This window comes from Pantherophis guttatus, chromosome 4 (genome assembly GCF_059756535.1).
Source record: "Pantherophis guttatus breed Tessera chromosome 4, ASM5975653v1, whole genome shotgun sequence".
In the NCBI taxonomy this organism is placed as follows: domain Eukaryota; kingdom Metazoa; phylum Chordata; class Lepidosauria; order Squamata; family Colubridae; genus Pantherophis; species Pantherophis guttatus.
The window spans coordinates 147292638-147306290 of record NC_142066.1 but is presented as its reverse complement, the minus strand read 5'-3'; the positions used below and the strand labels follow the sequence as shown (position 1 = coordinate 147306290).

Sequence of the window (13653 nt, the reverse complement as noted above, 5' to 3'; positions counted from 1 at the left end):
GAAAAGATAACATAGAAAGACAGTTATATCAAACCAAAAAAGCATTATGAGTATGCAGAATTATGCTTTTTTATTTCACCTTTTATAAGAGGGTGCATTCCTTAAGAAAACTAGCTTTTTCATTCTAGGGGCAATAAAAGGAAGACTAATTAATAAAAAAAAAATGTTCAGCATACATAGACCAGCTTTCATACAATACTGTGTTTTCCCGAAAATAAGACCGGGTCTTATATTATTTTTTTGCTCCAAAAGACGTATTAGGGCTTGTTTTCTGGTTGGGTCTTATTTTGGGGGATATACAGTACTAAATGCATCCATCTGGCTGACAATCTTAACTGGGGTTTATTTTGGGGGTAGGGCTTATATTACGAGCATCCTGAAAAATAATGCTAGGACTTATTTTCTGGTTGGGTCTTATTTTTGGGGAAACAGGGTAGCTAAAGAGAGGAAACACTCTGAAGAATTTATGGAACCTGCTTCCAGGAATATATGCCTGACTTTCTGATTTTAAAGCAAGTTGCTATTCCAAGCATATTAACTGGTTTTAGACAAACCATCTAGAGCAAGGTATCAAACTCGTGGCCCGTGGGCCGGATGTGTCATGTGCTGGCCATGGCCACGCCCAGTTTAGCAAAGGGGGAAAAAGTTGTGATACGTCACGTGATGACTCCATGACAATGTGAGTTTGACAGCCCCGATCTAGAATCTGGAGATTTCAAACACAGATCATTCTCATTTAGCAATCACAACAGGGAATAGCAATTAAGTAAAACACTTTTTTAGTAAAACTGGTGACTGTGCTTATATTATTTCAGCTTTCTTTTGTTTTAAAACCTTGCAAAGGTTTTAAATGTGAGAATTGGTTGCAAAGTTACTTTTTCACCAATGCTGTAACTGTGAAAAAGGCAGTAGATAAATAAGGACCACTGTGTGTGAATAATATCTCCCAGTATTCTTTCTGGCTGACAAGGAAGTCTGGGAATAATAGTCAAATGCACTTAAAGCCCAGCATCTTGAAAAATATTCCTTTAGCTCATCACTATGCCTTATTTCCATTCAGGACCACCAGAATATTATAATATGGCTGTGTTGTAAAAGTCATTGACATCAAATAGATGAAATATGCTGAATATTCTAAAGCAAAGTATTTTAGACTCATTCCTTGTAGAGGCAACGCAGATCAGAGACACAGTATAATGGACGAGGCACCCTAAAACTGAAAATAATTGAGTTACTATTATTCTGGCTGAAATACTATAATAAATATTAATCTAGAAATGAAACTACTCAGGGAAATTATTTGTTTTGGGGTCCGCTGCTGGCCCTACGCACAAAAGTTGGTCATTGTTTTTTTCAGTTGGTCATTGTTTTTTTCAAGCATTATAAAAGCGCAACCTAATGAAACAAGTTGTGTTGGAAGTTGCAAACCCAACACATCTGAAAATAGAAGACTTTTTTTATGACTACACTTTTAGTGTTGATGGCCCCTCTCTTCATAAAAAAGAGATTGGAAATTTTTTTGTTGGGATCCCATGGCCAAGGTGTTAAAAACAAATGGAAATATAATAAAACCGGACAACATTATGGAGGGTGGCAGGGACATCGCTTTAAGTGCTTTAGTCTTATTTTACAGAAATCCACAGAAGCTAACAAAAAGGAAAGCCTTGGGAATAGTCAAAATACTTTAAATTATAGGGAATATAAAAAAAGGCACACAATAAATAGTATTAAAACCAACATATGAGAAAACTGATAAATGACAGCATCTGGAAGATCACAGAAACATAAAAAAAAAAAAAAAGTTTGATGCTGAATTTTTTTTCCTTTTTCAAATGTTTTCCAATCTATTCCATCGTGCCAGGAAAGTACAATCTGCTGTGATAAGCCACAAACACTTAACATTTAGTTTTCCATTTTTACTTTGCATTCAAATCCCTTCAAGTGTTCACCTACATGACAACTCAAACAAGCTGTGACCACAAGCCCCAATACTATGGTCATAATCACACCTCTGTAAATAGCTTGTTTGGGATGGAAAGCCAGAGCTATGTACATATGATCCTTCTAGGTTCTAAAGACCAAGCAAATTCATGGTTACTATCAAACGATATTGCAAATATCAGCAGCATGCTTCTCTACAGGTAGTCCACCTTTAGCGACTATCCTGCTTAGTGACTGTTCACAATTACAATGGTAATGAAAAAGTAATTCTGTGACCAGTTCTCCCATTTAAGAGCTTCATAGGTCTGTGAAGCAAAGGAAAGCTGAAGATCATAAAATCATGTTTCACTTAAGAGATCATTTTGCTTAATGATCAAGTTGCTGGTCCCAATTATGGTTGCTAAAAAGGACTACCTGCACAGAATTTACTCCAATGAGAGTCAAGATTCTGCAAAAGGACAAGAACGGTATATATATATATAGTCTTTGGAACAAACTTTGTAAAAAGAAACATTTCTTCAACAGATGAGACTAATTGCTGCATGATTTGATGACTTTCCAGAAGTTTAAACCAAATGTGAATGGTGACTATTAAACTACTACAGCTATTTGCAGCGTACACAGTTTCGGGGTAGGGGAATTAATAGAGGAAAAAGGGTTTCATCATAACCAAGTTCTAAAAGCAAGTACAAAAGATAGCTGTCATTAGGCTGGAAATCCCTCTATCTCGACATACAGATAAAGTGGAGTACAAACTCTACACATTAGAAAATAGCACAATGAATGAACTATGTACCCAGGGACACGCCCCATAGTTTTTCTGTAGGCCCCTAGATGACTTATATCACCGAGGTTTCCGTTTGAGAAGAAAACTGTGTGGCCGAATTGCTATGAGACTGGGGTCCACCTTCTGAGTCATTTGGAAAAACAGAAGATCTGTGAACTTTGTAATCGCGGCTCATTCTTTCATTCAGACACCAGCTCTTCCATTTTCTTTTCAGCTCTCCTCGAACCTAAAAGCAAACAGGAAACCCGCATGGAATTTATCAGAGCTGGGATTAATTCACTGTGGGATTAAAAACGTGCTTGAATATGCAATATGCCAACACAAGATAATATACGTACAGTAGTTCCTAGTTGAAATAAGGAGTCCTTGGTGCTCTCTGAGCTTGGTGGTTTACTTGCAGGCGTTTCAGTCTGATGATGTTAACCTCGTTTGGGTAATGAAATGTCTGCAAGAAAACCACCAAGCTCAGAGAACTCCAAGGGCCCCTCAAGGTGAGATAAAGATGAGAGCCGAGGTGGTGCAGTGGTTAGAGTGCAGTACTTCAGCTACTTCAGCTGACTGCTAGTTCAGCAGATCAGCAGATCAAATCTCACCAACTCAAGGTTGACTCAGCCTTTCATCCTTCCGAGGTGGGTAAAATGAGGACCCAGATTGCTGGGGGCAATATGCTATTTAGTATACTGTCTTTGGTGTAAACCGCCCAGAGTCCTTGGAGAGTGGGCAGCATAGAAATGTGAATAATAAAATAAATAAATAAATAAATAAAAGGAAAAGGGAATTATACGAAGGTTCCCACATTTAATAAAACTGCATTATAGTTACTTTTTATAAATACAACTTGTTATGCTATGTATTGAAATTTCTTGACAATATGCTGCACTATAATTGGGGTGCTGATAAAAGAATAAAAAAAATACAAAGCTCATTTATTCAAAGCATTTCAAATCTAAAGGTGTTAAAGTGGCGGTGAAAAAAAAAACACCCAATCAAATCGATTTGGCACTAGACTGAGAAAAACCCAAACATCCTGGGAAGAAAAGCAATACTATCAACAATAGGGACATGTTTCTTTAGCTGCCAAGAAAACTGAATTCAAGATACTTTTTATCTCTCTCTTAACTTCTAAGCAAAGATTTTGAGCCTAAAAGCAAACAGGAAAAATTTAATTACATACTGAAAATTAGGCATGCTTATTTGAAACTAAATCTCTCTTAGCTCAGGAACTTTTACTTCCAAATTTTGGGTTAGTGCCAAATTAAAACCCAGCAGATTACAGGCATCTGAAAATATCTGAAAGTTATTCACCCAGTAACTCCCAGCAGAAAAAGATAGTTGCTAGCTGATTAAAAACTTGCAGGTTATCACTATATTTACTTTTTGGTGGCGCTGAATCCAATTAATGTTCAGTAGAAGCAGTAACACTTAAGCTAAAGCTTAAATGTTTTGGATACATCCTACCAAAGCAAAAAAGGATCCAGATGTTTGAAAAAAAATCAAAGATAACTGAGGAAGAGGCCCACAGAAGGGAAGGTGGGTAGATGCTTCCCTAATGTCACAAGCATGAGCTTATAAAATCTCAACAAATCATCCAACACTCTCCTTATTTTACTCTAGACATTTACAATCCTATCTACTGAAGAACCCAATTTTTCCCTATTAGTCTTCACCAGCCATGTTTCAAGTTTGGATTGGTGCTTGATTTGGGTTGCAAAAATACAATGTTTCCCGCCAGAGTCATACCTCTCCTGCTTTGCATTTCCATCTTTTTGGGAAAAAGGCCTTCCTGCAGAAACCTGCACTATTCCGGTTAGCTGAATGGTTGGGTTCACATGTCATACCAGGATGCATTTTGCTTAATCCAACAGTATGTTAGCTACCGTATGTTTTGGAGTATAAGACGCACTTCCCCCCCCCAAAAAAGTGGGTGGAAATGTCTGTGTGTCTTATACTCCGAATATTGCGGCAGGGGGAGGGGGTTGGTGAGGCACCAATCAAATATTCTAGAACGGGCTGTGCTGAATGGGTGACGGCAAATGGGCCACGCTGAATAGGCAACAGCAAATGGGCTGCAGCGGTGAACAGGGCGCGGCAAACAGGCCAGATGAATACCAGATGGATGCTGGGAGACAGAGGCAGATTTTCCCCCCCCTTGTTTTCCTCCCCAAAAGCTGGGTGTGTCTTATAGTCCGGAGCATCTTATAGTCTGAAAAATACAGTATATCCAGGCACTGTGATTTGTAAACTATACTTTAAGGCAAGAAGTGGCCTTCAGACTCATTCGAGGGGCTCCTGGAGCCTCTTTTAACCACACTCTGGAAAATTGGTGGCTAGCTTGAAGATGGAAACACACAATAGAAATGTAACGCTGAACCAGGTTTAATACATTTTTAAAAATAGCAAGGAAGGAAGGAAGTTACCCGTGTTCAAATAATATAACCAGGAAAGAAGGGAATTCTTGATTCCACTCCTATCTGTGACAAAGTACTCATTTTACAACCGTCTCTTTAACAAACTATGATTTAAAACAAGCTATGGTTTTTGAAATGTTTAAAACAAGGTTCCATCTACTCTCACTTGAAGTGATCCCCCTGCCCAGATGGCCCTTTCTCAGTCCTACCGCCATATACTGGAAAGTGAATCTTAGGGCTTCTGTCAACAACTAAACAACAGCATAATTTCCTGAAATATTGTCACTGCCCCCAATCTTATCCCAAGAAGATATAAACTTACTTCACTGTTCATAAAGCAGTACAGGATTGCAACAACTAGTCCCTGCAAGAGCAAAGTATTAAAAAGTTAAAACACAGCAATAAAATTAAATCAGAATTATTTTAAGAAGAAAACTTGCTTGGCTACTACCTGAAAAGAACCCAGGCATAATTCAAAAACCATCTGATGGTAGTCTGAAACGCCAAAGACTGCAAACACTACATAGTGAACACCAAAAAGCGGAATCAGAAGCAACGTTGATTTTGCAAGTCTCCTTAAAAATAAACACATAAAATAAGCCCATTAGGATACGTCAGAGATCCTCTGATTTGTGTTTTTCTAACAGGGGCCTCCATCAAGAGACATACAGAGCCCTGCATTTCACTCACTTGTATTGTGATTGTTCATTGCCTCCCACATCTGGCGATCTTAACTTCTGCAGCAGAATTCTTATTATGCTAATGAAAATGATAAAATTTACCTATGAAAGAATTAACAGAGGCATTTATAATCATAATGCATAGTTCTTCCAACCGTTCACTGATAAATTAAATCCTGTAATGATGTTCAGAAGAAAAAAAAGAAACTTATTGCAGTGTTTCTCAACTGTGGCAACTTTAAGATAGATGGACTTCAACTCCCAGAATTCCCAGACCAAATTCTAGAAGTTGAAATTCATCTATTTTAAAGTTGCAAAGATGAAAAATATTGCCTTAACATGCAGATTAAAATGTGCTCACAGTTAAATATAGAAAGAATTACATTTTGGTGTATCTAACACCATATATTAAAAGTTAAATATACATCAAATTGAAAGCATATAATTCATTCCAGCAGTGAGTTTCACATTCTGTTACTACCGGTTTGCCCCGTGTCCGTGTCCCTTCCACGCATGCACCCGGCCTCAAAAACATGCCTAAATAGGACTGCATAGAGCCGGGACGGGTACACCTGCAATTTCCACTATTGGTCTGAACTGGCTGAATACCACCTGATTCATTCATATGTTCATCCACTTAGAATCAATTCACAGGGAATTCAGGGAAGCTTATCTTGGGGTAAAAAAATCAATATTGGACTGAATTTTAAGAGTTGATCACCTACCAACCACAAACTTGTCCATGAATATTCAGTTTTTTATAAAGACATTGCAAGATAATTAAAGAGAGGGAAAAGATATTTATAATAACTTTATCCTTCTGAATCTTTTGAAAAGATTAATTGACCTTTAGGTAGGGTTTTATGAAATGAACTCTTACAAAGAGAGATAGACAGGCCTCTGTATAAATACACCTATCCATTCGTCTGTCTCAGAATTATATTCTTTCCTTAAATTAGGAGCTACAATAAGATTCTCTTCTGGTCCTTTACTAAAGTCCTATTTCCATCATTTCTACCACCATATTATTGTCATTAACACTAATATTACATTAGTGTAATATAACTAGTATTACACATCATAAACCAGTTTAGTGGCTAAGGTACAAGGCTAAAAGCAAGAGGCCAGGGGTGAAATGCTCCTGGTTTGGACCGGATCGCCCTATCCGGTAGTGATGGAGGCGGGTGGTTCAGAGAACTGGTAGCAAAAATCCCTGCCCCACCCCCACCCCCACCCCCACCTGAGCCGCACAATCATCAGAGCTTTTTCTTTTAATTTTTAAAAGCATTTTTTCTACAACCTCTTCGGCCGAAAAATGCTTTTAAAAGTAAAAAAAAAAAAAAGCCTCTGATGATCGTGCGGCTCAGCTGGGATCGTCAAAGGGATCGTCAGCTGATGATCCCAGCTGAGTTGCCTGATCGGCAGAGGCTTTTTTTCTTTTAAAAGCCTCTGACGATCGTGCGGCTCAGCTGGGATCGTCAAAGGGATCGTCAGCTGATGATCCCAGCTGAGTTGCCTGATCGGCAGAGGCTTTTTTTCTTTTAAAAGCCTCTGACGATCCAAGCTGAGTTGCCTGATCGGCGGAGGTTTTTTTTTCTTTTAAAAGCCTCTGACAATCCAAGCTGAGTTGCCTGATTGGCAGAGGCTTTTAAAAGAAAAAAAAGCCTTTGCCGATCAGGCAACTCAGCTGGGATTGTCAGAGCCTTTTGAAAGCATTTTTTTACAACCTCTTCACTGAAGAGGTTGTAGAAAAAATGGTTTTAAAAGAAAAAAAATTGGCCACGCCCACCCAGTCACATTACCCCCCCCAGCCACGCCCACAGAACCCGTAGTAACACATTTTAGATTTCAGCACTGCAAGAGGCTGTCAGTTCAAGTCCCACCCTAGCCATGAAAGCCAGCTGGGTGATCTTTCTTGGCCCAACTCAGCTCACAAGGTTGTTGTTGTAGAGAAAATGGAAGGACAAAGGTGTATTGGATATGTTTGTTGACTTGAGTTATTTGTAGAAGTAACAAAGGCAGGATGAAACAAACAAGTAAATAATTCTACACAGGTCAGCTTAGAATGATTTGTTTAGCAACCATTTGAAGTTATAATGGCACTGAAAAAGTGATCAATCCTCATACTTACGACCCTCTATGGTGATGCAATCAAAATCAAGGCCCTTGGCAACTGGCATATATTTAGAGCATCCCAGGATCTTGTGATCTCACCATCTGCAAACTTTTCCACTGGCTTCCAACAAACAAAGTCAATTGGGGGGAGGGGGAGCTGGATTTACTTAAAAGATTGCATGATTCACTTAAGAAGTACGTTGATTTGCTTAACATCCACAGCAATAAATAAAAAGGTCATAAAATTGGACATGACTCATTTAACAGCTGCCTTGCTTAGCAACAGGACTTCTTGTCCCAATTGTAGTCCTATGTGGAAGGACAACATGTATTTGCAATTTGGAGAGATACTGTTGAATTATAATTCTGTAAGTTATACGTAAGAACTAAATTTGGGGCAGTTATTATAATATCAACATTCAGTATGGAAAAATGTTTGATTTTTGTCGAACTAATGATGGGAAAGACTTTCCGTCTAATATTTTTGGCAGTTATGTCTTTTTAAATTTTGCCCACTGGCCAGATTCCATTGGACTTATAGCCAATAAATTTAAATAAATAAATAAAACGTAGCTACTCTTTCAGAAAGCAGGCTAAGGTTTTTTAAATTCACCAGGGATTATTTAATAGAAAGAATATCAATGTTTGGGGTTTTTTGTTGCTGTTTTTAGGACTGTGGAATTGCTTTTTATAGCGGTAATGTGTTGTTCTTTCTAAATTTTTATTATTAGCTGCTTTGTGGGAACCTCAGCCTCTCCTTCTGGTGCTGAAGGATGCATTTAAAATTAATAATGAAAAATATTAGACTTTTGCCCAGACCAACACTTGTGCATGAAATTTCAAGGTATAAAAAGCTAGTGTGAAAAATTACATTAACGTAATTCATTTCCAATGCTGAATTTACTTACTAAAATGGAAATTAGGATTGGTACTCGTATAATCCACCAAGGAGCACTATGCTCATTTGTATCCCAGCAACTGTTTAAAAAAGGAAAAAATAATGAATCTAATTCTTTCAGCAAGGATACCTAATAAATAAAAATAATAAATCCTGTGTCATTGTTAAGCAATGTAATTCTTGCTTAACTCCAGTAAAATTGTGAGAAAATTTGAAAATAGAAAAAGCAGAGGGGACTACAATATAATTGTAAATCAGAAATGACTATTATTTTTAGACTGTATGCCAATAGATAGACGGGAGAGGGGTTGCAATGGTACCAGGGCAACAATCGCTCTATGTGTAATGAACACACCACCAGTCTCCTCTCTTGACACTAGTTCGAAGGATGAGGATGAGCTGGTCCACACCCATCTCCACTTTCTTCTCTTAATAGGTTATATACATAGCATTCCCATACTCCATTAAAGTAATTATCTTGTCCAAGGAGATGATAATATCTCATATGACCTATTTTTGACAAAACCATGCTGACACTTAGCAATGAAAGCACCATTTACAAGTTTACAAATGACATGCTTATTATTTGCTCTACTGTAACATCTTTCTAGCTATTAATATTAGGCTGACTGGTCAATAATTACTGGGATCTTTTTTTTGTTTTTTGTTTTGGAAAGAGAAGGAAGAGGAGGAAGAAGAAGGAAGAAGAAGTAGGAAGAGGAAGAAGACACTTGCTCTCCTCCAGTCTTTTGTCATGCAAACTTTGAAGGGAGTCCCAACTGTCTTCCACGAACAACTTCACTGTTGTAGGATGCACTTCTCAAGGCTTGGGGACTTGAAGACATTCAAAGCGGTTCTTTTACCACATCTTTACTGACTTCAATCCTCTCTATGAATATTCTTCTAAAATCGATATTACTCAAATGACCATTTCCTTTGGATACAGAAGCAAAATAGCAGTTGACTTCCTTTTTTTGTTTGTCATCTGTCAAGATTTCTTCACTTGAACGAAGAGTGATTTCTCCTTTCTTCTGCCTTCCTCTTACTATTGACTTATTTGAAGAAACCTGATGCTATTTTCTACCTTTGCCTTCCTAACCTCTTTGCTACATTTATCAACTTCCTCAGCTGTTTCTCTTACCTTCCATTCCATATAAGCATCTTTTTCAGCTGACTCAGCTCCTTCCTAAGCTGCCTATTCAACTACGTTGACTTGTTTTTAATGTCTCCTAGTTTTCTTCTTCACTGATATTGTTTGAGATTCACTATCTTTAATTTCCTATTTAAGAAAGAAACAACTTTAAGATTTTCAACAAATCCAAATCTAAGTTATCAATCACAGAGGCCATAAAGCCTGGGAAAATTAGAAAAATATAGGATGGAGGAAGAAAACTTTTTAAATTTGCATTTATGTATTTTTCCAGGCGTTCACTTCTCTGACCAGCCTTCATATCATGTGGCAGTCCATATTTATCATCTGAGGCATTTAATATCTTGCTGTGGAATGAGCAAGTTTCAAAACAAAAGCCCAGAATAATTAATGCAAATTGCATTGGAAGAGAGTTGTACCTGCATATCATAAACAATATATACTATGAAGGGTGTAGACACTGCTTTTTTGGTGGTAGTTTGAAATGGCCTCCTACTTAATTGACACTGTTCCTGCATGATTTTAATGCCATCTATCAAGACCCATCAAGCAGCGTCTGTGTTGAAGCACCTGTCCTCTGGAAAGTTATCCCTTTAGAGAGATCCAAATAGCATCCATCCTGATTATGTTTCTCAGAGAAAAATCTATCTATGTGGCTGCCAAGCATCAACACCAGCTTGAGAAGACATAATCAATCAATTTTAAAAAATGATGTTCTGTAACTCTTGAGAAGACTGGCTGTTCTCCCAGGCCTTGTGGGAGGTTGTGACAGGATTTGTCTGGACACTTGAGATTCTTTTTTATTGTTTTCCCATTTTAAGTGTAAACTACCGAGTATCAGGAGGCCTCTAAATATACTAAATAAATAAATGATGTCTAGAATGGGCAACTGCATTATGGTCATGATAAGGTAAGATGGGAGGGGGGGGGGCAGAAGGGAAACAAGGAAGGAACACAGCGTTCAGAAATTACATCATATATTTCAGTTATTTGCTCTGCATTTTAAATAAAGATCATACATTAAATTCATTTCATTATATCTGGGGTTTTTTTCCTCCAAGACATGGAACTTGTTTTCAGGCGTTATTTTGTGGAGCAAAGTTGTTACTTCTTTACTGTCCTTATGCCGTATCAGGACTGTGCCTATAAATGGACTCTCCCACACCCCATTTGCATGGGGTGTGGGAGATCCAGTACAGTGATGGCTAACCTTTTTGTCATTGCCTGCTGAAAGTGCGCCCATGTGCGACAGCATGTGCGTGCGTGTGCCAGCACCCATAATGCAATGCACGCGCGACTCCCCCCTGTGCTCCCCCTGCGCACGCGCACGCTCCCCCCACACTCCCTCACTTCCACACACATTCGCATGCGACCCCCCCGCACCCCGTTTTGGCCTAGCAGGCCTCCCTGCAGCGTCCTGGAACAAAAAAATGGGGCACTGGACCCCCACATGCTCCCCGCACCCCGTATGTGCATGCATGACCCTCCCTGCGCATGCACACACGTCTCCCACATGCGCCCCACCTCCCCGTGCATGTGCAGCAGAGACCAAAAAATCAGCTGGCTGGCGGGAGACGCGTACACATGCGTGGTAGACTTGAGCTGGGGCAAGGGCTCATGTGCTTGCAGAAAGGGCTCTGAATGCCACCTGTGGCACTCATGCCATAGGTTCGCCATCACGGATCTAATATCTCAGCATTGCAATACTCAACTTGAATGATACAATTTTGATTCTAAAGTGAGCGTTCCATCCTCACGCTAAAAGCCCCATCAGAAAGCCAAAAATGACAGAATTTTGTCGGCTATGCTCTTTTTGGTGGTATAACCAACGGATCTCCTATGATGCGTCAGAAGATCAGGAGGCTATGATGCAACACTGACCTTCTAAACATCCTCCTCGTTTCCCATAAGGCATTCTGCATTAAACAGAAGCTGTTAGTTAAGAAAAGGTAACTAAGTCTGCCAACTACAATTCAAGTTCATATTTAACATATATATGTGTATTACAGGGATGAAATGCTCTGAAGTCTGCTACCGGTTTGTTTTGCGTGTGCATGGGTGCAAAGTGCACATGCGTGCCGAACTCATGCTTTGTGTGCATGTGCACTACAGGCGCTAAGAAGCCTTTTCTGAATCTGCAAAGATAAGTAGAAGAGCAGAGACGTGGGGCGGGGGACAGCTGTGCCGCGCGATTTAGATTCGCTAGAAAGCAGGATTTACTGATTTTTAGCGGATATAAATCACGGGGCACAGCTGATTGTCGCACTTTTCAATCTTCAGAACTGTTTTAAAACTTTTTTTAACATTATTTTACTACTGGTTCTAGAGAACTGGTAGTAAAAAATGCTTAAAAAGTAAAAAAAAAAAAAAAGTTCCGAAGATCAGCTGTGTGACGCGTGATCATCAGAACTTTTTTTTTTTTTACTTTTTAAAGCATTTTTAACTATTGGTTCCGGACAACGGGTAGTAAAAAAAATGCTTAAAAAGTTTTTAAAAAGTTTTTTTTTAAAGTTCCAAAGATCAGCTGTGCGACTTTTTTTCTTTTCTTTTCTTTTCTTTTTTTACCTTTTAAAGCATTCTTTTACTACCAGTTCCGCGAACCAGTAGCATTTCACCCCAGTGTGTTACCTGTTGCAACCTATGTATCCAGGATTAAATTTTGGACATCATGTAACCATTTTACAATGAAGCCTGGAAGTGTGTATATGCTGCTATTTAATTCGTCCTTACCCACTGTTGTCTAGATAGACTCTAGTTATCATCCATATGATGATGAAAATTGTAGGGATTCCTGGAAGAGAGACATAGCAGATGAAGCAAGGGAAAAAAAAAAGAAAATATATAATCAATACTTGATTTGACAAAATTAATCATGCAAACAGAAATCACTTTGTAGATGAAGTATTCAAATATGGCATAGTATGAGAATTAGCTGAGGCAAAGCACTAATAGACTGACCTTGTTTTTAGTTTTCTGGATACACATTCATTACTATTTGGTCCTTGTCTCTGTATTTTAAACCATCCTTAGTCATCTACAATTGGAGTGATCTCCAAATCCAATAAACAGCTAAAGTGTCGGTACATCCAGAATGGTCTATATAACTATGAGCAGCTGTCCAATGTGTTTAGCAACTGGAAATGCTCACTGAATGTGCCCCAATATGACTCCCTGATTTTTGTTTCTGGAAACTAAAGTTTACTCAATTGATGCCAAGACTTTATCCTACCCAGTGACTCTGAATCTTCTTTCCAGCACAGTTCTGGTTTCACTTGAGAATTTCCCCCATGCTCCTCTAGGAATTCTGTAGTTGTCTCTCCAAGTACAGGTGGTCCTCGACTTACAACAGTTCATTTAGTGACTGTTCAAAGTTACAACAGCACTGGACTTATGACCGTTTTTCTCACTTAAAACCACTGTAGCATCCCCATGGTCAAGTAATCAAAATTCAGACGCTTGGCAACTAGCTCATATTTATGTATGTAGTGTCCCGGGATCTTGTGATTAATCTTTTGTGACCTTCTGACAACCAAAAGTCAATGGGGAAGCCAAATTCACTTAATAACTGTGCTATTAATAACTCTGATTATTCACTGTGGCAAAGAAAGGTCATAAAACGTCTTGCTTAGCAACAGAAATTTTGGGCTCAATTGAGGTCATAAGTCAAGGACTCA

General features: G+C 38.6%; 1 protein-coding gene across 1 annotated transcript in view; it reads right to left on the bottom strand.

Annotated features, from left to right (window-relative positions):
• Positions 1 to 417: 417 nt before the first annotated feature.
• VIPR2 (vasoactive intestinal peptide receptor 2) overlaps positions 418 to 13653 on the bottom strand; it is a 78457-nt gene continuing 65221 nt past the window's right edge. The window contains exons 8-13 of the mRNA XM_034402463.3: positions 12710 to 12770; positions 8840 to 8909; positions 5827 to 5918; positions 5588 to 5711; positions 5459 to 5500; positions 418 to 2954 (exon numbers count right to left, since the gene is read on the bottom strand). Coding sequence (XP_034258354.1) covers positions 2781 to 2954; positions 5459 to 5500; positions 5588 to 5711; positions 5827 to 5918; positions 8840 to 8909; positions 12710 to 12770 — 563 coding nt within the window. The 3' untranslated portion in view covers positions 418 to 2780. The remainder of the gene's footprint in view (positions 2955 to 5458; positions 5501 to 5587; positions 5712 to 5826; positions 5919 to 8839; positions 8910 to 12709; positions 12771 to 13653) is intronic.